Source organism: Plectropomus leopardus, chromosome 9, assembly GCF_008729295.1.
Source record: "Plectropomus leopardus isolate mb chromosome 9, YSFRI_Pleo_2.0, whole genome shotgun sequence".
In the NCBI taxonomy this organism is placed as follows: domain Eukaryota; kingdom Metazoa; phylum Chordata; class Actinopteri; order Perciformes; family Serranidae; genus Plectropomus; species Plectropomus leopardus.
The window spans coordinates 16,540,436-16,565,238 of NC_056471.1; the positions used below are offsets into that span (position 1 = coordinate 16,540,436).

The following is a 24,803-nucleotide window of genomic DNA, read 5'->3' on the forward strand; positions in this document are numbered from 1 at the left end:
AACCCTATTGACACTGCAACCACTTGTAGAGCACTGACCATAGCACACAAATCCTGCCAGCCCCTAAACCCACGTTTCACCCTCCTCCCTGCGGACTGCAGATACAGATACAGTACTCTGAAAAAAACTTTCTTTGGGAGGAGTTTTGAGCTCAGCCATCACTGCCTTAAATAGCTTGGGCACACTGTTACAGACTTGTGTTGTTTTGATGTTCTAGTTTGTCTATAATAATAATGAATAAAACAAAAATAATTTTAAAGGAATCTGAATCCAACTCTCAAAGAAGCAGCTGCTGAAAATCAAGCCTATTTTTCATGCAAGGTAAAGAGTAAGGTTGAAACAATACAGCAGACACTGCATGTGATGATGGATGGACAAATGAGACATTTTTTTCCTGCTTTTGTCATGTAGCCTGATGACAGAGGAAAATGCTGCACTAGCCAGGGTCCCAGAATTGGGCGATTATACAACCTCCACAGCTCCTGGCATAATTTGATGCACATAGTTAAGCCCATTGTCTATTGTATCTGACAGAGTGTGTTGTGAACTGCTGAATAGGCTATTTCAAGCTAGAAGATTTGGTCGTCCTTTTAGCCTCCGATTGTTGGTACAATGTGTTTTCAAAGTGCTGAGCGGGCTGTTTCAAGCCAGTGGGGTCAGCTGTCCCATTAACCAGTGATATTACAAAAACACTCATTAAGCTTTTATGTTCTTTTGGGCACTGCTGGCTATGTGATTCTCCTCTCTCAAAGGCAAGTGATAAGAGTATTTTCTGCTGCTACCATTTATGTCTGCTTCTAAGAGGAGAGGCTGCTTTCTCAAGGTTGGGAAAGGTCAGGATTGATGGAGGGCTTTGATTGTTCTACTGCAGAGAAACCTGAGCTTCGGAGAAAATAAAAACCAAAAAGCATGAGAAACTCATATAAATGTGTTTGTGGTTTCACAGTGAGGAAAGAGATGTGTTTTTATTTCATCATGATTTGGTGAAATAAGATGAAATGTGAGGTGTGTGCGGAGAATGGTACATTCAGAGAACAACAGACACATGGACACAGACCTGTAAGGTTCAAAAGACACCCAAAGTGCCACTTTACTTAAATTTTCAAAGTTACAAATAAAAATTCACTTAGTTGACATGGTGAGGATTTTCAATTTTAAATCACGAACATATCCAGTGTTGGGAGGCAGAACAGAGCCTCTTCTCTGCTCGCCTGACTTCATGTGTCCTCCCAGCTCAGGAGCAGCTTCTTCCTCTAGTGTCTATGCACAGGCAAACAGCCTCAGAAGCCCTACTGACCAACTACTAAAAGAATAGCTGGCTGAAACGCCGCAGATTTGGACTGTAGGCCTTGCAGTTCGCTTTTCTACAACTGCTATCGCTCTGCAATGCAACTTCCTACCTCCTGAGATTGGGAGAAGAACCAAAAAGACACTAGACAGCATCAACATAGCAACAAAGTATTGTAGCAGCCAAATAGGCATCACTTTCTGTTTGAGATGCATAGAGCTAGACCTGGCCAGGTAAATCTCTCTTTTACAGAAACACGATGAGAAACATGCAACAACAACGACAATACATCATTAATCTCATTGCTTCCTGGGCTTTCTGGGACATTCAAGATCAACAATTAAATAATTTACAATCCTCCATGAAATAACAGAGAGAGAGAGAGGGAGCATCTCAGAGCCTGGGAACGTGTTGTGGGAACATCTTTGAACACTGGAAGGAGCCCGACGGTGGAACACAGAACATGAGAATGAAATCGCTGATAGAAGCACAGGGAGGGTTTAATCCACAATCTGCCCTTCCTGGAGGAAACATATTTACATCCAGTACATCAGCTAATGTATCTGGGCTCACAGACTGACCAGAGGCTCTGACACGGACATACAGAGATAGGCGAGAGAGACAGAATAGGAGGAAGATAGAGGGAGTTATAGAGAAGTGAGTTCATGTTAGAAGAGGTTAAAGATTAGCGGCAGAAAGTGGACAGCTTGAGCAGAATTCTGACAGGGTCTTGACAGTTGTTGTTGAAATCTAATAGTTTTTCCGTCTGAGGAAAGAGCGAAACACTTGAAAAGGAACAGGTCAGATGAGGTTCACTGAAGAGAGAGATGTGGATAAGGGACAGGGATCACAAGAGCAAGTTCAGGAGCCAAAAGATGGGACTGCTGCCAAAGTAACTGGAGGAGGAGACATTGGAATGGCTTCAGATCTGTGCTGAGTTAACGGAGTTTCCTGGTCGGCTGATGGCAGAAAAAAAAAATGGAGCGGAGCTACCAAACGTAACCGATCTCGTCATCCTTATCATCTTCCTCGTCCTCGTCGTCCTCAATGGCTCCTCGGGGGTGAATCCGGCCCCGTCTCTTCTTCTGCCGGCTCCGCCCGCTCTGTGATGGCTCCTCCTCCTGGTCGTCGAGGAGAATGACTGCACCACCACTGCCAAAATCCCCCGATGTCTCCTGGTCCTCATCTGTAGGGAGGTGCAAAACACAAATGAGCGTGTTAGAAACACGGAAAGATCCATGTGTAACAGCGTGGGTTTAGTGGCTCATGGTCAACCTGCAGTGTTGTAGTACTCAAGATCAGCCTTGGTTTCGAGACCGGTCTTGTGAACACTTTTTGGTTTTGTCTCAGACTCAACAGTATTTTCAATCAGTCTTGTCTCAGTCTCAGACAAAGAATTTTATTTCAAGACCAGATAGAATCACGACTGCAGTGACATAACTACATTTCCTATGTGAAAAAGGAGGGAGATTAGATGGTTAACTTGATTTCAGATCTAGAGTGTTTGCTTATCCAGAGTGATGCATTTGTTTGCTCATAGAAAACAAAGGCACTGCTCTTGGTTTTGTCTCAGTCTTGATACACTCAGGTCTTGGTCATTACTTGGTCTTGGTTTAGGTGCCTCAACACTGCCCTCTTTGTAGGCAAATGCTATAGTGTTAGCAGTTCACGAGAAACATGCTCAAGGTTGTTATCTCAGTACTCTGCACAAACTAAATAAATTTATATTAATAGCTCCTGTTTGGCAAAAATTTGTGTTCTGATAAAGAATCCTACAGACTTTGACAATGCCCTGACTTTTTGTCTAGCACTGCCAAGAGACAGACAGTTGTGGCTTTCAATGAAATGTCACAAGAACAGTTGGATGGATTACCATGAAATTTGGCATGTGGGAACTTAACTTTTCATTAGGAAAAAAAGAAAATAAGTTAGAAAACGTAGTGATACTCCCTTCTGTCTCAGCTGTGCTTTGTGTTTAGTCCTAATAAACAAGTTAGCATGCCAACATACATATGCTTTTAGCATGGATGTATAAAGACAACAGGATACAGCATTCAAGGCTGGGCCTTATTTATTCCTATGACAGTTTTTCAATGGTGCAAATAATATTCGACTTTCCAGGTATAAAATTTTTATGATCTTCTAGCCCACAGAGCAGGCGCACTAAAGACTTTTGAAAAAGCTTATGGATTAACCGTCTGCTGACTTGAATGGGGATGAAATGTTTTCATCATATGGCTCTTCAAGACTTTCGTAATGTTATTGTGCTGAATGGATGAAATGCAGATAGTAAAACAAGTCTTTTTACAGGGGTTGTGGCAGCCAAAGAATGTGTCCACTGATTAACAGATGTCCCTTTCCCAATGTAAGTCCAAAGTAAAATGTATTTTGGGGCCCACTGGCATCAGGTAACCTACCTAGATGTTTTGATCCCACTGTTTGGCCACTACAAAAATTGGCTTCAAAGCTCATTGCACTTCCTGGGGAACTATTTTTTCATTGCGAGTCAACTACAGCTTGTATTTTCATATAGCCATGACTGGACAGTATATTCTGTTCTCCTATGTAGACAGTAAGTCAGCACAGGAGAGGAGAAAAGGAAGTAGACACAAGCCCTCCATCCATCATTCCTTCACTTCACACAACACAGTGCACAGTCAAGGGGATGCCTAACTAACCAGCCTCAGTGGTGTCTGGCTAAGCTTGGTTTGATAAAGTTACCAAGTAAACAATTTGTTGTTAAAATGTTTTTTGGCACTAATGTTGAACTCTCTGTAGCTACAGTGCGAAACAGGAGTCATTATCTCAGCTGCTGCCTCCAGCATTTTGTGAAATTGGGACCTTAAAATCCTTCTGAGTTCAGTTCAAAACAGCCTATTTACACCTGGGTACAAGTGTACTCTGGCTGAGTGGCACTCACAGTGTTAAAATCAGTTGGTTGTCCTTGTGTTTAGGCTATTGAGCAGAGAGCTGCTGCATTGCTACCTGTTTGTTTTATGCAAGGCCGAATGGGAGAACTCCAGTCTGCTCCAGCCTGAGGCCACTCAGCCAGAGTTAGATGAGCTTGTTAGACCGGAGACAAAGGACTGCTGCTGTCAGTGTGTGTGTGTGTGTGTGTGTGTGTGTGTGTGTGTGTGTGTGTGTGCACGCGTGTGCGGGCACCAGAGAGACACCTCATCAATATTGGAAGCTGCAATTACTGGCTTTGGACTAGACTGGCATTCGAGTGAGCTGTAATCTGTGACTGTGAGTTGGCTGTTTGATTGGTAATCAGTATATCTGCCTGGATTCTTTCTTCCTAATTATTATTCTTTTTTCCACAAAGAAATCCCTCAACCATTGATTTGCAGCAAAGTGCTTCTATTGGCTTTTTGACCATTCCTTTTGAATTTCCAACACTGGCTTATTAGTTATGACTTTGACATATATAAGCACTTAATTATGCACATTATTTGTCTAAACACATCTTCTTGGATGCCGACATCAGCCTGCAGTTTAAATGTTTATTCTCCTCTAAAAGGTGCAACTCAGTCACTGCTACAAATTCATGTATTATAACAAATCTTTTGACACTGCTCTCTGCTGACAACTGTGACGGATCTTCCTACTTGACTTGCAAGATGCTGGTGTTTTATCAAAGCTACACAAGCAGAATATCAGAAGCAGATAGAATCAGACATTTGACTGATAGTAAACCAGCCAGACTGGCTCCAGAGGCATGCCTAATGTTATCTATTTCCTAAATGATCACTGATGCGTAAATACTGGTAGAGATAAAGAGAGACCGGGAGAGATACTGAGCAAAAAAATAGAACAAAGTTGGAATTGTGGAGCTGTTCGTGTTTCAGTGGTAAGTTATGTTTTAAAGAGAAGCTCTCATATTACAAAGGAAGATAAAAGACAAACGCACAGCAGTCCACCTGCATCAGAGCATTACCTCTGAAAGGCAGCCAGACAGTTGGGAGCGAATTAGGGCAACACAACACAACCAAAGTCCTTTTTTAGCAATGAGTGAACATGTTAGTGTGTGCATGTTGTTGTCTTACCGCAGTTGGGGTTGCCTTGTTTTCTGGAGCCAGCAATCTCGTTGCCATATTTGTCCACACACCAACACTGGCCGGTGCTGCCGTGACACTGGGTTGGTTTGAAGTAGCCTTCGTCAGTACAACGGGGAATATAAGACCCTAAAGATGGAAAGGAAAAAAAGGATGGGGGAAAGGTTGGAGAAAGAAGGTAAACAGTGATATGAAAAAAGGGGAGAGGGTGGAAAACACCTAACTGACAGCAATAGAGGCGTAAATCTGATCCCACCTCAGCAGAGGTTGCATGTCTTGTAGTTGTGACCAAAGTTCTTGTGTATTCACAGAGGGAGATCAACAATCAATTACTGCTGTGAAGGTTGCAGGACAACAGGCATACATCCTCTTTAAAGGGAGGCAATCACTCTCAATAACACACACACGCACACACACGCACACGCACACACACACACACACACACACACACCCACACACACACACACACACACACACACACACACACACACACACACACACACACACACACACACACACACACACACACACACACCTCTAGTTCCGTTACCTTCATTTGACCCAGTCATTTTTCAAGCTGTTTTGTTGTGATCTGAAACACTGAACGATCTGCCCGGAGGGGACAGATGACATGTGTACAAAATATCAGGATGAGCTTCATAGAGAGTGTGTGTATGTGTGTGTCTGTACACTTGGAGTGTTTAATGCAACCGATTTATGTTCTCTGCTGGAAACTATTGTAAAAAGAGCTACAATTTTTCATGCAAGTGTGTGTGTTTGTTCCATAGATGCATTAAGATAACTGGATACATTGGAGACACTGTGCCATTCATTCTTATGAAAATTGCCTAACGAGAATGTATAAAGTTTGACTTCACCGGTGTAAAATAACTCAAATCTTTTGCATCATTTGGCCCATAGAGGAAGCGCATCAGAGACTTTCACTCTCAACCTACAGTTGGCCAAGTAGCCAACTGTAGGTTCAGCTCTCTGCTAACTTAAATGGAGATAAAATTATTTAATTATGCGGTTCAAAATGTTATCAGAAAGAATTGATCAAATTCCGATCTACTCATTTACACATCTGTTTCCCAATATCAGTGTGCAGAAAAAAGTCCTTGTGGGCCCAATGGCATCACGTTACATGCCCTGAAGTTGTAATTACACGATTTGGCCACTATGACAAATTGGCTTCAAAGACTGCCGTATTTCCTCAGGGCTTGGTTTGTTCGTATATATGTAGCCATCTTAGTTTCCTCAGAGAAGAGTCTGTGACTGACAGCTATCGATCATCCAGACTAACCTATGAGGGTCTTCCTTCGACTCTGATTCTGGATCCTGCTCTTCTCAGCTTGGCAGGGCAGTCCTGCAACCAAGCAACAAACAAAACAGTTTCATTAATACAGTTTGTTTTTCTACCAGCATAATTTGACTAAACAGCTCTTTCTCTGTCTCTACTCTTAACATCTCATTGATTTCTTATTTTGGTCACCCTTTCATTCCTCAATGCATCTACCTAAATTGCCTCGGTTCTCACATCGACTACTGATTTTCAGTGTCTGCCTGACTTAATTCTGTATCCTTCTCTATCCATTATGCTCTCGAAGGACCACGTTTTTAGTACAAATAGCACATTTTACAGACAATTGGTACTTGTAATTGTAATAATTATTTTGTTGGTTTTAGTGTTACATTTTTATTAAATTCCCATCAACTTTATTTCTTGTGTGAATTAGTCCTACGTTGTTTAACTATTCACATCTCATTGTTTCATTATGACTTTTTCAGTCATAATGAATTGCACTAGCAAACATTAAAGGTGCTAATCATCTTGAAAAATGTTTGATTGGTAAGCTATATCAAGAAAATAATTGGGGACATGATGGGTATACTAATTAAATAGAGGTGAAACTGAAAATCAATGTATCCAACATATCAAAGTTATTCTTCACTGAACAGAAAAATGGGATGTTGGGAATTATGCTAGCTCAGTGTTATACCAGTAAGTCATCTGCAAAACATGTTGAACCATCCCAACAAAAAGACACTGGACTAAAACCTTTCGTTGCTTGTCCTCCTGTTACATATTGTGTTGTAGAAAAAAACACTCCTGAGGCATGATTTGCTGCTTTTGAGGTGGTTTTGATTCATTTTAGTACCAAATAATTACCCCCTTAGTGTGACCTTTGGTTTTATGTTTTAAATTACGTTATTATTATGTGATAATTGGTATGCTGTACACCACATTTAGTACCACTTGTATTTTTAAACTGTATTTCCTCGCTGCTTTTGTCCTTCTTATTTAAACATTTAATTACCACAATCAGTTCTTTATTCCACCCTCTCTCCCTCCTCACCCTCAGGTTTCTGAAAGCAGTAGCACCACTCATTGTTCGACAGCTTGCCGTCCTTGAAGGAGTCACACGAGTTGAAGAGCGGCTTCATGCACAGCTCATACTTGTCCAGGTAGATGGCACTCAGCTCTGATTGGTCCAGCAGGAGGTCAAAGTTCATGTCAAGCTTGTTGAACATCCAGCCCAGTGAGTCCTTACAGATGGGCAAGATGCTGGTGTCAAAGTCTGGAGGAGAAAATAGACAGAGAGGGGAAAAAAAGGTAATGGAATTGTTGAAGTTGAACATTTTTGAAACAGCAGAACATGTCCAGGTCACTTAGATTTTCATCTTTTTCAAGTATCACACTGAGATCTGAGTGTGTGTGTGTGTATGCAGTGGCAGAGCTGACATGTGTTCAGACATGTTGACATTACAGAGAACAGAGCGGGGTCGCTGTCAACATCGCCGCCGGCCCTCATGAGGACTGAAAAGCATGGCTGTTGTGAAAAGGGCCGCGCACGCGCACGCACGCACACGCACACACACACACACACACACACACACACACACACACACACACACACAACACACACACACACACACACACACACACACACACACACACACACACAGGGACATATTGTAGGGGGATGTACTCACGTCCAGTGGCGGAGTCAAAGCTGTCAGAGGATTTGAGGTCTCTGTTGGCGTCGAGGTGGAGAACTCCGAACCAGTCCTTTAGTCTTGCAGCCAGACTGTGGAGCTCTGTGTCAGTGCAAGCTACACACACACACACACACACACACACACACACACACACACACACACAAACACAAAATAATGAGGAGAAGGGAAACTGTCAATCTACTGCTGTCATCAGAGGAAAAAAAACAATTCTTTTCTTGCTCCTTATCAAATTTTCATTTCATTTCTGCTGTGTACTTTCCCTTTTTCCTCATCCAGCTCTTCTCCTTGAGTAAACACAATGGAGTGATAACACATACGGAACAGCTGCTATCTCCTGACAGTTACCATAGGAACCCAATCTAACATAAACACACAAATACAGTACACATACTGAGTTTCCTTATCTGCTGTCATCTCTATCTGTTTACCAGTTAGTGTTCTTGTTCTGGTGATTGATTTTATCACTACATACTCTCAGTCACAGTGGACAAAGGTCTGTTAGAAATCCCTAAAGTCATCTTGCAGCGAGAGGCCACTTTATTGATGCATTTTATCCGCGCTGGAGATAAATCTGTTTGTGTTTTTATGCACGATCATAGTCTCGGGGCTGCGTAACTTAAAAGAAAGCGGATCGCATACCGTCAAGCATGTTGATGCTTCTCTCTGTGCTACTACCTAAAAAAAACACAAAGTGAACTATATGATACCCCTAATTAAAAGTATAAACCAGCCTCTGTCGCTGCCTAACAATTCCCTCATCCCGTCAGCCCCGTGGGACTGACAGGGTCTGCCTGCAATCCAAACAGACCTCTGCCTCCGCCTGTCTCCTTCTGCCTCTCTGTCTGTCAATCTTCATCTTCCTTTCTCTTTCTCTCCTGCGAATATTTTTCCCCTTTCTGTTTCTTTTGAGTGCTTGATAAATGTGCCTGAAGGACAAAAGCCATTCTCCACCTCGTGCCAAGCCTTCCAATCCAAAAGCTCTCCTGTTTTGCTGATAGAAATTGCAGAGGGAGATTGTTAAGATTCCCGTGGCACTCTGATTTCAGAATTGAGGCAGTTTGCTATGAAACATGCAAAGGGTTTGAGTGTTAAAAGAGACACTTTTAAATACAAATCACAGTGCATTTATCTTGAGAATGACTTCTAATTCTTGGATGTAGTGTAAAAAATCACAAAAGGAGAAAAAAAAACCCTCTGCAAGTACACTGGATTCTACAGACATAACAGCGAGAAAGACAATATCATCTAAAATCTCACTGTCTCATTCTCACTCCCAACTCATCAAAATCACTGCTTTGTCACTGAAGTTGGCATAGGACAAAGATGCAAAGAGGCACCTTTCGTGGAAATATGACACACACTGGGTGGTGGCAGTTTGTAATGTTGAAAGCAGCAACCTCAATACTAAGAGGTAGGATGTCCTTATTGGACGGGAGGGAGTGGAGGCTGATGGGTCAAATAAACCCTGGACTTTTACCTGGAAGTTTGCTGTTTGCTTTCCATGTAAATGTTGAGCGAAACTATGATGTTTTTCTCAAAATCCCTCCACGTGTTCGTTTCACAAGAAAATTTATTTCAAAAAGTTTATCTTGAAAAAGACTGTATGCATGTAATGAGCAGAAAGAGTACACATCCTATAAAAATGTAAGTGTACGCAATACATATAACAAGCGTAAATCGACAACATGTTCTCATCCCAAGTCATCACATACTGAGGCTTTGCAGTGGACTTCTGTGTCTACATATTTAGCTCTAGGTATCCTTCTGAGTCTACTATTTACGTTCTGGGATGCTGCTATCGTGATGTCAACACAATTACATGGTGGGATGACGCTGCATGTGGTTATGTTTAGGCAACAACAGCACATGGCAACCAGCGCTGCAACATCAGCAAACACACATACTGGCATGGATGGTTAGGATATGGGGAAGGAGATTCATGGTAGGATGTAGAAAAAAAACATGACATTCAGATGGGTAGCGAACACTGGACTCCTGCATAAAAGTCAAGGGTTTGTTGGACCTATCCAGCACCCCTCCAGCCCACTTCATAGGTGCCCTCTCTCTCTTAATATTACGTCATTACGGACAGTGTTGCAACCTGATGCCATCCTGCTGTTTCTTATGCATGTGACAGATTCTGTCTGGCTGCACTCTCAAATGATGTCACTTGTGCACGAATCATGCGGACATGGCAGGTGCCATCCAGCCATCTGCTGGCATATAATAACTTTGACTGGTTCTGTCCTGCCGCGTTCTCACCTGATGCCTTCCAGCAATGTTTCATGCAGACGCAAAAGGTGGCGTTTGGTGTTGTGATCTTATGCCAAAGGCATTGTCAAAACAACAGTATTTTATGAGTTCATAATGACAACGGGCTGAAAATGACATGTCATCCAGGAACACCGGCAACAGATGGAGGAAGGCGCTGATCGCATTGCATTTAGACTATGAAGGTCCACAGACAAAGTGGCAGTATTTGATGAGCTGGGATGAGAATGTCTTGTTCTCTTTCTCTCGCTCTCTTTCTCACACACACACACACACGCACGCACGCACGCACGCACGCACACACACACACACACACACACACACACACACACACACACACACACACACACACACACACACACACACACACACACCCCACACGCACACACACATTCTTGTGTTTTTATCTTTGTGTGGGCCCTCATTTACATAATGCATTTCCTAGCCTCCTTACCCTAACCTTAACCATCACAAATAAATGCCTAACCACAACCATTATCACAACTATCCTAACCTTTTTTTAATTAGGTGATGCAGGTACAAAACAAGTGAATAACATTACAGAGACAACATTATATATAGAAGAAAATACAGGTGTAAAAATAAAACAATTGACACAACAGACAAACAAAAAGGCTTATTGGCATATTGTTACAATGCATGTTGAGTGAGTTCAGTTTGTGTTTGTGTGTGTGTGTGTGTGTGTGTGTGTGTGTGCATGCACCTAATGCTAACCTGAACCCTAAAACCAAGTCTTAACCCTTGAACAGGCCTTTGAAGAAGACCTTTCGAAATTGTCCTCAGTTTGTTGTGTAAAACTGTGGAGTGTGTGTATGCACAAGTACACACACACACACACACACACACACACTTAATCTAATAGAGAGAACAGAGCAGATTGTTCCCTGTGTGAAGACCTGGGTCACACTTTGCTGTCAGTGGATTAAGACGTCTGAAGGTGCAAGTACGTCACACACATGAGCACACACATTCTACATTCTACAGAGCCAATGGGAGTTTTTTAAGGCTGAGAGAGGTTTCTGTTTTTGTCACGTCACGCTCCTCATTCTCTTTCCAAAACCATGTCCTGCATCTTAACATGAATGCAAACATGTGCATACACACACTGAAGGACACACACATTTTCAAGTAATAGCTTTGAAATGTGCTATTATTGCAGGTGCTATAAAACAGAGGACACCCCCAGGTAACAGACTGGAGCTGAGGAGAGGACTGATAACATTTATCTGGCTGGATATCCATGTGACATTACCTCTGGAATCCCAAGGTGGTCTGTGTTTGTGTGTGTGTGATATAACCCTTCAGGACCAGACGGATAACATTTGAAAGTGCTCTTTATTTCCATGGATTGGAACGGAGAAAGAGAGAGCAAAATACCAACAGCCACAACATTATCCGTCTTCGCCTCCTAATTAAAATTCTTCCTCTGGCAGAAGCAGACTTTGCAGCATATTGCTCTTGCTTTATCCCCCTGTTCATTCATATGGCCGCTCTCATCCCCGCACTAAGTTTTCCCCGTATTGTGTTCCTCTGTTCTCACTCACTGCCATTTGAATCACTCTCTGTCTTTGTGCTGTCTCTGTTGCCTTTGAGGACTTCTTGCTCATTTCCCTGTATTGCCTATTCATTTCCAATCTCTCTGTCTCCTCTATCTCTGTCAATTTTCCGAGATTCAATAGAAGCCACTTATCACACCTGGCTGTACCTAACTCAGTTTCTCTTAGACTTAGAGGACCACTTTGATATGCCTGGCTCTTCTATTTCTTTCTCTCACTCTCTCACTTAAATTGCTTTGAGTGCTTCATTTCCCATCTCTCCCCTCGCACATCCCCCTATAGAGTCCAAAGATTTAGTGTTTCTGTTTTTCTCTTTGATATCCGCTCCTTCAGTCCCTCTCCGCCTTCCTCCACTTTCTTTACTTTTGTCTCCACCGCTCTTTCCTTCTTTTCCTCTTGAGTCTCTTGGACTTTGCACCACGCCCCACAATGAGTCTCGATGGACCCCTCTTATCTCTCTCTCTCAGTGTGACCCAAATTGTTTCGGACGGGCCCGACATTGCTGCCTGCGTAGGGACTCCTTTTGTTGGGCAATGAGTTTGAAAGCTGCAGCTGAAAACATTCACACACTGAAGAACACAACACACAGAGATAAAATGGCCTGTAAACTATTTCTCTGTCTCTTTCCAAGCCACAACAGGGTCAGACACAACAAACATCAAAGCACGTCCACAGGCGGTTACAAAGATTACACTGTTACAGCAGAGCTGGATTTGATGTTGGACTCACAAGTGATGTTACTGCTGTCAGTAGAAACCCTGATCAAGTGTCTCAGAATCACTTTACAGAACAACACTTCAAAGATTGACTAGAAGAAAAAATGGGTCATGGCTGGAGCCAAGATTGTTTTTACTCCAAAGCCAGAAATTAGAGCCACATTTGCTCACGATTTTAATGCCGTTTGACTGATTTTCTACCTAAAGAAACAAAGGTATACTTCTCTCCCAAGTGATCCTTTGTATGTCACTTACTCACGTTACGCTGATGGACAGCTCTTGATTTACCAGTCCATCTATGTTCCAGCACTCAGGTATGGTCTCTTTGTAGTGACCGAAAGAATGAGATTGCGGATACAAGCGGCTGAAATGAGTTTTCTCCGCAGGGTGGCTGGGCTCAGCCTTAGAGATAGGGCGAGGAGCTCAGTCATCTGGAAGGAGCTTGGAGCAGAGCTGATGCTGCTTCATGTCAAAAGGGGCCAGCTGAGGTGGTTTGGGCATCTGATCAGGATGCCTCCTGCTAGAGGTGTTCCGGGCACGTCCAACTGGTAGGAGGCCCCGAGGCAGACCCAGAACACGTCTGAGGGATTACATATCTCGACTGGCCTGGGAACGCTTTGAGGTCCCCCAGGAGGAGCTGGAGAGCGTTGCTGCGGAGAGGGACATCTGGAGTGCTTTGTTTAGCCTGCTGCTCCCGTGACCCGGCCTCAGATAAGCAGACGACAATGGATGGATGGATGGACGGACGTCAAGCTGCATTCAGAGGAAAACTTTTTCTCGTATGCCTTTATGGTGAAGAAAGAATCCAAAAAGGCAACCATTCGTGTTGAACTGAATTTCATGGGGAGCAACACTTAGCGACAGCAAAACTATATCAGTTAGTCAGTTAACAAACTCTCACACAACTTGTGCAGTATAATCCAAGTCTCATTCATGCAGTCATATGCTCAAGACTTACAACCATCATGCATTTTCTGCAAAAACCTTACGATTTGAAAAATCTCTACATGAATATTGCAGGCACACTTCTTGTCTGTAGGTGAGACTGTTTTTGTGAAGGAGTTTTCATTGGTAAAAATTTTAGTGATGTGTTTGGTAAGTACTGAGCATATGACTTGATAAATGAGACATGTAATTTACTGCAGGAGTTATGTGAGAGTTTGTAAACATGTTTTTTCTATAGTTTTGCTGTTAAACATGGTCCCCTATGACTTCACATTACAATTTTTCTCAGTTTTTGGAATTTTTGTTCACCATGGAGGCAGGCAAGTAAAACAAAATTCTTTTTACAAATACAGTGTGACACGGCGTGAGTGACTGATATCATCTGGAGGATGAAGTATTCTTTTAAAGCACAAGTCCTGGCATATTCATATGCATATTAAACTACTTGACAGTTAGCTTTATTTTCAATTTGAAAGTCATGTTATTTTGGTCATGTTGTCCATGTTGGTTCCAGACAGGTTGTACAGAGTAAAGGAAACAGATATAAAGTGTATGCCTGCAGTGTACAGGCATAAGACTATCCAAATCTGCTTTTCAAGTACTCTACACTGCATCAGTGTTTCCCCGCCTGAGGGATGGTATTCTTGCAAAGAGTCATAAAATTAATCTTGAGTGTTGTGAGATGATGAGCATGAAAGCAGTAAAAGAAGAGTTGCTTTCATTGCTGTAATGCTGATAGTTTAAAATTTAATTCAAATAAAACAACCAAAAACCTGAGAAAATCCCTCTTTTTTAGACCTGCTACAACTAACAGTACATATTATGCAACATATGATATGGGGGGATTCATTAGATATTGCTTATTTTAAGGGCTAATATTGCGAAAAGCTTGGAAACAACGGCATTAAATGAACAATATGTGTGGCTGATTATGCAAAGCTTCTACCATTATTCACTTGACAAAACATGTTTCCATTATTAATTAACTTTTTGTACACATATCTCGCGTTATGCTCAATGAAGCAGATTTTAATTTTGTAAAATTTTTAATTAATTTGGCTATTGTTCAGTTCATAGTTATGATGCGATGCATTCTCAAAAAGCCCATTCTTTTTTTTTTTCATGCAATATTGCAAAACAGACTATTACCAAGCAGTGATATAACAAGGCTCTGGTGCAACCATTGAGTAAAATAAAGAGTAAACCTATTTTCTTCGCCATGGCAGCCACCTGTAACTATAACTCAGTCTTTTGTGTTACAGAAAAAGCTAAAGAAAAAAAAAAGTCAGACGAGGCAACAAGAGAGAGACAGATGATTAAAGAACTGGAGGATCTCTTAATTTAGAGTCTGTGATTTTTCTGTGTTTTAACAGCAACTATAACTGTTGAATTAACGCTTCACAAGATGGTGATTTAAAACTGGCAGTAGTGAAAACAGCCTTTGGCTGAGAAGTTGCCATTTTTAAGATCTCAAAAAAAAAAAAAAAAAAAATCCCTCCCCTTCAAATGTGAAAAGTGATGTATCCTTGAGCCAAACAGCTACTCTCTAATTGTGCCAGTGAAGATGTTCATATGTACGGAGAAAGATATATCGTGTTAAAGTAGCCAGATCTGATGGTATTGGCTCCACTTCCAACCATCATAGATTGGGAATTTTTACCAAAGATAAAGTGGTGGTAGACAGCCAGACACACTGGCTGCTTTCACTCAGGAGGAGAAGAAGAATCGATCAGAGCTGCAGGTCAAATATCAAACACTGAATCATGGCTGGGAATTACCTTCTTATCCATCTTCCTTCCTTCCTCCTTCACTCTCAACCAGCACTTCCTCCCTTCTACTTTCTTTCATGTCTGCAAACTCAGAACAGTAGAAACTGGCAGCCAAAGAAACCCACAAGCCATCAGTTTTGCACAGACTGACTGACGTACACATAAACTACCAGCTGAAGTAAAGCTAAACTGCAAGCCAGCACACAAGTTATAATGTCAAGTTTTCCTCTAACTTTTTGGCGAAAAAGAAACAAAATACAATACAATAAATTCTGTTGTATATGGTACGCTTCTACTAACAGACTTACAGAGACTAATCTGATAATTTCAGGCCACAGAGCTGTAATACAGGCTAGAGGAGGGCTTTTTTGTTGAGTTGATGAGAAAGGGTAATATGACATGGGCATGGGTGTATTACCAAACGGGCCTCTCAGGCCCAGCGGGCCAAGGGCTCTTAAGCCAGAGCCTTTGTGTAATGTTGTTGTTACCAACTGTGCATTTCTTGTCAAAGAGCTAAGTCATCTTGTCAGTAGCAGAGCCCAAAAAGTCCATAAAAACAAACAAGAAGAGAAAGCCTAAATATTCACTTTAGAAATGTTACAAGAAAGAAACTATCATGACACATTTTAAGAGAGTGTTACTGTCCCCATAGTTTATCTTAAGAACCTCAGATTGGCTAAGTATCCTATATGCAATATCAGCCCTTCAACTCTGCGGGGAGAAACAACAGCATACCTGCGATAATACAGTCTGCTCATAAGATGTAGTGGGTTTAAGCCTGTCATTGGCTGTCTATTTCAAACAGAATTCACCTCCCCATCTTCCTCTCCCTGCGTATGACTGTTTTTAGAATCTCCTTTGCTATGTGTCTTACATAGCCAGACCTTTCTCCACATTCAATTTTAACGCTGTGCACAAAACAACAACCTCCGACTATGCAACCTTCAACTTCTTTAAGTTTTATGTCACATTTTCTCTTACAGGGATTTAGCCATTTTAACACCATGGCTTGGCCCCCCATGTGCAAATGTTCCACTAAAACAGACTCCCTCCTGACACTATTTTGCTAAGGGTGCATACCGCACTTATTCCAAACCAAAACTATTGTGACTGGTTTAAAGAAATGTAAACAAGTCATGCTTTTTTATTTTTTTATTTTCCCCTGTAGTGCAGCATTATGATGGGTTCAGCCAGCACTCTCTCCAGTGAGACAGGTCTGGCTATGCGAGACAAGGGATAATGATATTCTTGGAAGGTGTGAGTCATAACAAACATAATGTGTATATCATGTGAAATATATACAAAGTCTGTGTGTTCAGATTTGACTGGGTTTTGACTCTGAGATGAGTGTCGTCCTTGATGCAAATTGCAGCAATCGTTCTCTACGGGTTTTAGAGAGCCTCCATGAGCTGACCGCTGCTGCAGCTCCTATAGCTGACTTGTTGGTAGGCGAGTGGAACTGCAAGCCAAGCTAAATGAACTAACTTTCACTTATTTCTCTTTCACCTCATGCAGTATCTTTGCCTCATGTCTGTCCCTCCACACCTCCCCTTCAACTTTGCAGTGCTTGCCTGGCAAGATGCGCCTCACAGATTAAAAACCTATGTTACAGGGCAAGGGAAAGCTGCTGTTGATTTGATTAATGATGAGCTATAAAGAGCTGAAGCTATGTATATTTGTATTACAACTAGAAGTTTTCTTGCTGAATCTTATGAAAATGTAACTTCTGTAATCTTTTTTTCATCATAGTGCTACTTAAAATCTATCTTATGTAATGAAAACACCCAGTTTAACGAGGCATAAAATCTCCAAACCAAAAATGCGACATATCAATTAATCATTTATTAATTGTCAAAACTGTTTGACAGACAGAAATTCAATTTACAATCAGTGTCCATTTTGATGATTGGAGATCCTCTTTGTTTCCTATAAGTTTGGCACAAATATGCAGCAGTCTAGCTCCATCATCAGATGGTGTGGTTGTGTGAGGAGGTGATTGAGTGCAACATTGCCAAATTACATACAGTGGCAGTTCCTCCAGGCCGGTTTAGGTCGTGAGATAAATGAGTCCTCCAGACTACCTGATACATAACTCCAAACATCAGGAAAAGTGAGACTTTGTATCCCGACATGAGCCTCCTTTATCATTTATATATGATTAACTGAGTTTGTCATATAAAAGAGAAGAAATGGCTCTTAATCCAGACAGAGGAAAAGCATGCGGTGATCACCTTGAGACATCAGGAGCATGGTCTGATCAGATCAAGATGAAAGGCAGATGGCAAGGGAGAGAGGAACGATAGGAAGCGGCGGAGAAAGGTGACACTTTTTTAACAAGGTAACAGAGGGAGAAAGAAATGGACTGAGACAGTCGGATAGGAGATATGAGGAAGATAGAAGGTCAGATTCATTAAAAAGATACAAGGGTATGTTTGATTTTCTTTGCCTCAAGCTATCAGCTCTCCAGAACAATCTCTCTGGCAGTGAGTTAAGGTTAGCTCAGATAATGATCAGTAATACACTGTCTGCACGGACAGCGAGACAGGTAGAGATAGAGGTGAGACATCAGCAAAGAAGAGAGTCAGAAACAGAAGTTTTAAACTTAGAAGTGAAACTATTTTTGGAAGTGAGCTCATTTTACTAAATATTTGCTTCCTCAACAATTTATGAAGGTTAAGCTCAGTTAGTGTTGATTATGAAGTAGTTATGCCCAACCACAGACAATTTCCAAACAATAATTAAAAAAAGGAATTTGTTTTTGCTTCCAAAACATAGTTATGACTAATGTCATTAACTAGAGCTCTGTTCAGTTTAAGTGTCCAGTAAGCCATGAAGGTATGACAGTGAGTCAACACACACAATACCAGGAGCCTAAAACTTAAACAGCTGATGCTTACCATACACTGAAGACTTTGGGAACACTATTAAAATCAATCACGTTCTTGCGGCTCACCGGAAACCCAGTCATGTTTACTGTCTACCTGGTTTGCTGCTTCTTGTTTTGTGGTGGAGAGAACGCAGCTATTGGTTGTAAACAATATTCTCGTGCTTGAACTTTACTATTAGCATGAGCCAAACACTTATAATAGACGAAGACTGACTCAAGACAGTTCCAACTGAGTTTTATGACCTCTGAGGTAAAACTCTCATGATATTATTTTGTATGTTATTCATCAATCATTCATGTATTTTTTTACACCAGTGTTTTTCCTATTGTCTCATGTCAAAATGTCTCCTTTGAAAAAAGCCTGTTACATGAGTCCACTCTAGTGGTGTCAGTCAAGATAGTCTTCAAAGTCTCAATAAGCCCTGTGCAGATGGCTAATGAGGCAACCTAAGCGGCAACAACTGTGCAAGTGAACAAGGGCTGTAAAGGAAAGTCTCCTGTCATTGTGACTTGGGCATTGTTCTGAAGAGGATAACTCCATTTCTATCTTTGCAGTCGTACCAGATAAACAGCTTACATTAGCATCTTTTTTTTTTATTGGTGTATCACTTATTTAGTGTTTGAAGCACTTTACAAACAAGTGAAACCAGATGAAGATGGACAGTGCAAACTTCTTTTAAAGTAGTTGAGTTGGCTGCTTTGGTGTTACTTACTTTTTTACATCATAGTCTAGATAAAGAACAGGATGCAGCACTGTGACGTCACCCTTTTTTTTTTCTTTTGGATTACCGCTTTGAAGTATGGCATTTTTGGCTGTCATCTTGGATTTTTGGAACAAGAAGGGACCATCTTTGGACAAGACAGTAAAGCTGTAGGGAAGCGAGGAGTGGATCTGACTGAGAACCTGAAGAAACTACACGCCCAACTTGTCAATGACAAGGTAACCACGCCCTAACGCACACCCTGCTTTATGGTCTGTTTTACTCTAAATGGGATCATATTTGCAGGCTGTATTAAGACCTGCAACTATTGATTTGGGCTGACCAAAATGCTTCAAAGCTTCAATGTTGCCATGGTAGTCAATGTCCAAATAAGTATTTAATGCTCCATTTTCTGCAACATTATGCCAAAATCCCAACTAGCCCATAAATTATGAAATGCTAATCCAGCATAATTCATTATACACCAAATTAATTATTGGTTATTTGCAGATAAACATTTTTAAACTTAATGATTGGCCTAGTTTTGTGAATATGACAGTTTTGTATTGGCAGACTTGTACTAAAAAGATGTTGAAAATGTTAAGCATGTTAAGTAGTTTTAAAATACAAAGATGACCTCCAAAAAGTTAAGTGCCAGATATAACAAACTGGCATACTGCAAATCTACAGCCAGCGTGGAAAATTACCTGAAAAGTTATAGCTTTTTTAGTTATATGCTGTCTGTCTATAGCTTATGTTGCTGCCTGTTTTACCCAAGACACTCCTGAAAAAGAGATTTTTAATCTTAAAACATTTTCCTCAATTAATTAAGAAAAAAAAACACATCTTGCAAGGCATACTTTTTGTGACCTGCACAGTAACAGAGAGCCCCTCCCCTGGAAGCTATGATTTCTCAATGAAGCTTAGATGCCCCAACTGGTTTTTGGGAGAGCCCTAGGAATATGTTTACTGAGGTAATAAATCAAGCGAGAAGTAGGGTAATTTTCTTATAGACACAATCAGACTACTTTTTACAACCAGTGATGTCAGCCTTTGCTGGCCATTGGAGAGAATGCAGGTTTAAGACACTTCTGCATTGGCTTCATTTTTCAGACCTGGAGGCTATATCCATTTTCTTTATACCGTCTATAATTTAGATGGCTTTTAAGACATTTTACTGGCGACTTGTTGACACCTTTGTTGAAACCATTTTCCACACTCAGCTGGTCATCATTATGGCCTAAATTATATGATGCGAATGTGCCATGGCTAAAAACATTGACTGTTGGTGGGAGAAAAGAGGCAAGCAGTTGTCTTCAGTGCCAAAGTTGTATGTTCAGCCATCCACCTGACATCCTCTCTGAGAGATTTTGCATCACCATAACAACGCCCTGGCCACACGAGGTAGCTTGTCAGAAAGCTGTAAACATGGTTTGTTTTGGGCGTTTGAACAAATGACCAATGCAGTTCTTTTTCCCTCAAGTCTCAAGAGGACATACTAAAAATGCTCCACAGACACTTCACACTAGTCAGCACTCCCTAAGCTATTGGCATGTGTTAGGAGAGGATAGGAAGTGTGGAGGCAGAAAAGAGGAGAGCACAATCTGTCCTCCTATGCGCTCTCTGTGGAGCTGCGAGACAGAATTGCCAGGAAAAATTTAATTTAGCGAGGGGATTTAGCCCATTCAGCCTCTAACAGTTCTCTCTGTTTTGTCAATGTCTTTGTTCAGCAGTGGCTGAGAGGAAATTATTGTTTAAAAAAAATCTCTTTGACCACAAACAGTACGGACTGAGGCCTTTACACATGATCACCAGTCGAATTGCTTTGTGTCAGCTCGAGGCATTGTTTTATGTGAGAGAGTGATGATGTTCGGCGTCACAGCGGTGCTCCCTCAGGGGTGAATGACAGATCAAATTAAATCTCTGTGTCAATGTGTTAACCTTCACTGACAAACAGGCAAACAGCAGCAATTGATTTTTCTGAGCAAATCAGGTTTATGTGATCATTAAGAAGGATCTTAATTAGTCATTAAAATAAAGATTAGATCAAATTTAGCAATTAACATATAAAATTAACGTGTCATTATGGCCCAGTCTTTGACATTTTTTTCTAATTTCTCTCAGCTCCAGACAGTTTCTTCCTTGTGACGTCGCAGCATCTATTTGTGCCAATTTGACCCAATTTGAATAGCAACGATAAGGTTTAAAATAAACATGCATCTCTCATGGTTCTCTGTGTGATGAATGAAAGGGCAGAAAAATGTGACAAAGAACTAAAACCCAACACTGCAAAATGATGGATTGGAGGCATGAGACAGAAAATAAATGAACAACAGACAGAGGTGGAGACACGTTCCCTACACACTCACTAACACTGTGAAAAATAAAGGTTATTAGTGTGGTTGAGGCAAAGGTGCTCCAAAGATGGGTTATTTGAAGCCTTCCACTCTTACCCGTCAAATAAAAAACAATATTCACCCCACACTCCAAATAAACAGCATTGCAGCACACACTTACTGTAGCATCTACAACTATCAATCAGAACGGAGGAAATGAGTGTGAGCGAGAGAGAAGAAGGGAAGACAGACATTCACCTAAATGTTGTCTGAATTCTTCCTCTCTTCCTCTTCTTCATTTCTTTTAAAAGCTCTTTTCAGGGTGCCTCATTGCTTTCTACTGTCAGTTGAATCTGAGGACGCTGCTTTCTTTGACACGGACCATATTACAGTACATACTCGCTAACTGTTCCAGTTGAGTTGACATTCATGGCAGAGACTGGTTATCTTCCTCCTAGTAGCAATAATAATGACAAAACTAATTTCTTCGGGAAATACACTATAAACAATGGACATAGCTACTGTGATGCCAGTATCAGAGATCAGAGATTCTTTTAATCATACAAAAATGATAAATATACATTTGAACTATTCTACATAAGAATAAAGCATGTTGTATGATTGGGCTTCGTCTAAAATCACTTCCTATTTATTATATAGTTCTTACATTTACCCTATGCCATTTTATTTGTGTATGAATTTGATGCGCAATATAATGCTGTCAAAAAAAGATCAATATTAATTTAAGTGTAAGTTATGTTTGGAAGTGTAGGCCATATTTGGAATATTTCACCACTTTACACAACTACTAATTGAGACACTGGTAGACCAGCAACTCCCATGTTCTGCGAAGTATAATTATTGTTTTTGTCAATGCAGTTTGAGGTAACAGCTTCAGTTCCCCATCTGCAAGGGTTGTCTGACAGCAAAGTAAAGTGGTTACATTTTTTAAATGGGTATAACACACACTCAGTCTTTTTTAAATGAACTTTTGTTATTGTAAACAAAACATGTCATAAAGTCTAATTATTTCTGTAGAACCTGCTGATTTTATGACTTGTCTGTTTTATTTTGCTGCCTCTCTGGAGCACTTTGCAAAATAAATCTCAAAAAGTGCTTTTTAAATGAAGTTATTATTAAATTAAGATTATTATTTTACTATTATTTTAGTATTTAACAGTTGTGTGACAACACATCTGTGGGGAAAAAATATGTTGGAATTGGTACTTTCCTGTTTTCTCTGACTAGAGTGAACTGTGAGGATCTGTTACATAAGTGAGTGGTGAGTCAATGAAGGTGGGACTGATTTCTAACACACACTTCACTTCACCCTGCAGTGAAGTCAAATCAGGTGTTTTCAATCAGGCTAACACTAACACACACACACACACACACACACACACACACACACACATTACACTGAATATTTCCTTTTTCATACTACTTCAGTACATACAGTAAATATAAATGAATTTCATCATCATTATGCTTTATCTGGGTGACATTTTATGAGGTTACTGGGAATGTCTCAAAACCAAACCAAAATATACTTTAAAATATGTCATAAAACTGTTTGATGAAAATGACCAATGTATATCATTAAACATCATTTTCTCTTATTGCAGCCATGTGCATTTACCAGTATACCCAATTGTGCTTTGGAACAGTTATTGTGACATTAAAGATAATACAACCCAAAAATGATAAACAGTTTGTATTTATTTGTAGGAGCCAGGATGTGTATTTAGCCTGTGTTGCTAATTATTTGTTTAAGCTGCAGACGTTTTTTGGTTAGTTTCACCTCCTGTATTCTTAATGAGCACATGGATGTGGTTTCACATTACTTTATCTGTTTACTTGTGTGGTGGCACTTAGGAAAAATGGAAATCCTCACTCTGAGTGCCGGACTGCTCTCTGGCTGTTTGTAAATTCAGAGCGCTGCTGGAATTTACCGTTCAGTCATTCAGAGCCTCACACTCTTGGGGCAGAAGGCCATGCTATGGGCACTCAGGGGAGTGGAATCAGCAGAGCGCCGAGTGGAGTAAGTGTGTGGTAAACCTAACTGTTTTAATTCATGTAGAAATAGAACGCTCTGTTTCTTTGAACAGCAGCGATCAAATTTTAGTGTAGAGCATCAGATAGGATTTAGGAACGAACCTCTAAGAAAGAGTGTAAGTTTTGCATCCGAAATTTTCCATTGACCTTCTTGTAACATTTGCTTTGTCTCATCACATCTTGTCTTGCTAAAGCTACTCCAGTTGTAAGTTGACTTCAGCATGGATTTGTTGGAATGCGTCACAGTTTAGAGCCTATTAGCCTCCTAGTGGGTCTTTTATTGATAGTTGCTGCTATATTATTTTCAAGACATAAAGTTAGTTTGCCATAGTCCAATCCATAATGACTCAGTATTACCCCTTTCCTACTAAATTAGCACATGCACGCTTTTTTTTTTATAAACACAGATGTTTCTGTTTTATATGTTTTTTACACTTGCTGCAACACGAATTAAAGTGACCAACCGCTGCAGCACACAGGTCTGCCTTTCTGTCAGCTGGGGTGTGTGTGTGTGTGTGTGTGTGTGTGTGTGTGCGGGGGGGGTTCAGAGGGGGGGGGGTTGTTCTGATCTTCAGATCTTCAAAAACAGTGGTTTTAGTGGTTTCTTCTCTTTATATATCTCTTACTTATTCAGTCCCCCTTTTTTTTAAAGTCGATGCTGACTAACTTGGATCCATGTTTAGCGCTGCTTAGGAGGAGATGGAGAGTAATTAGTGACAGCGCTGTCAGCTCGTCATTGCATCTTGCCAGTTAAGGAGCTTAAATTACTGCGCTCACCCGGGTTTTGTGTTTTCACTAATGCTGATTGTACACATTTTCATTGCATTAAAAAGCCAATGTTTGCGAGTGTTAGCTGTTTTTTTGTGCATTGGAAATGAGGCTTACATTTTCATGCTGTCCACACCATCTGACATTCTGAATCTTCAGTGTGAAAGCAACATAGCAACAAACCACTCCTGTGGTGTGAAAAATATAGCCACCCTGTCTGCTGTCAAAGTGGAGTGGAGTTTATGAACCTAGAAGAAGATGCAGGTGTTGTGTCAAGACAGATATTTACCAGTCTGGTATAAATGTGCAGAATATGCAGTTTGAACTTGTGGCTATCAGTAAATATAGGGGAGTGATCGTAGATACCGAACTGTTGCAATCTTTTGGCTGTTACCATAGGAACACAATCTGACA

General features: G+C 40.8%; 1 protein-coding gene across 3 annotated transcripts in view; it reads right to left on the reverse strand.

Annotated features, from left to right (window-relative positions):
- Window positions 1-1,091: 1,091 nt before the first annotated feature.
- The window catches only part of spock1 (SPARC (osteonectin), cwcv and kazal like domains proteoglycan 1), a 132,872-nt gene continuing 109,160 nt past the window's right edge, over window positions 1,092-24,803 (reverse strand). For all 3 annotated transcript variants that reach the window (XM_042493319.1, XM_042493318.1, XM_042493317.1), the window contains 5 exons: window positions 8,338-8,457; window positions 7,701-7,922; window positions 6,647-6,709; window positions 5,335-5,472; window positions 1,092-2,474 (listed from right to left, as the gene is read on the reverse strand). In XM_042493319.1, coding sequence (XP_042349253.1) covers window positions 2,278-2,474; window positions 5,335-5,472; window positions 6,647-6,709; window positions 7,701-7,922; window positions 8,338-8,457 — 740 coding nt within the window. In that variant the 3' untranslated portion in view covers window positions 1,092-2,277. The remainder of the gene's footprint in view (window positions 2,475-5,334; window positions 5,473-6,646; window positions 6,710-7,700; window positions 7,923-8,337; window positions 8,458-24,803) is intronic.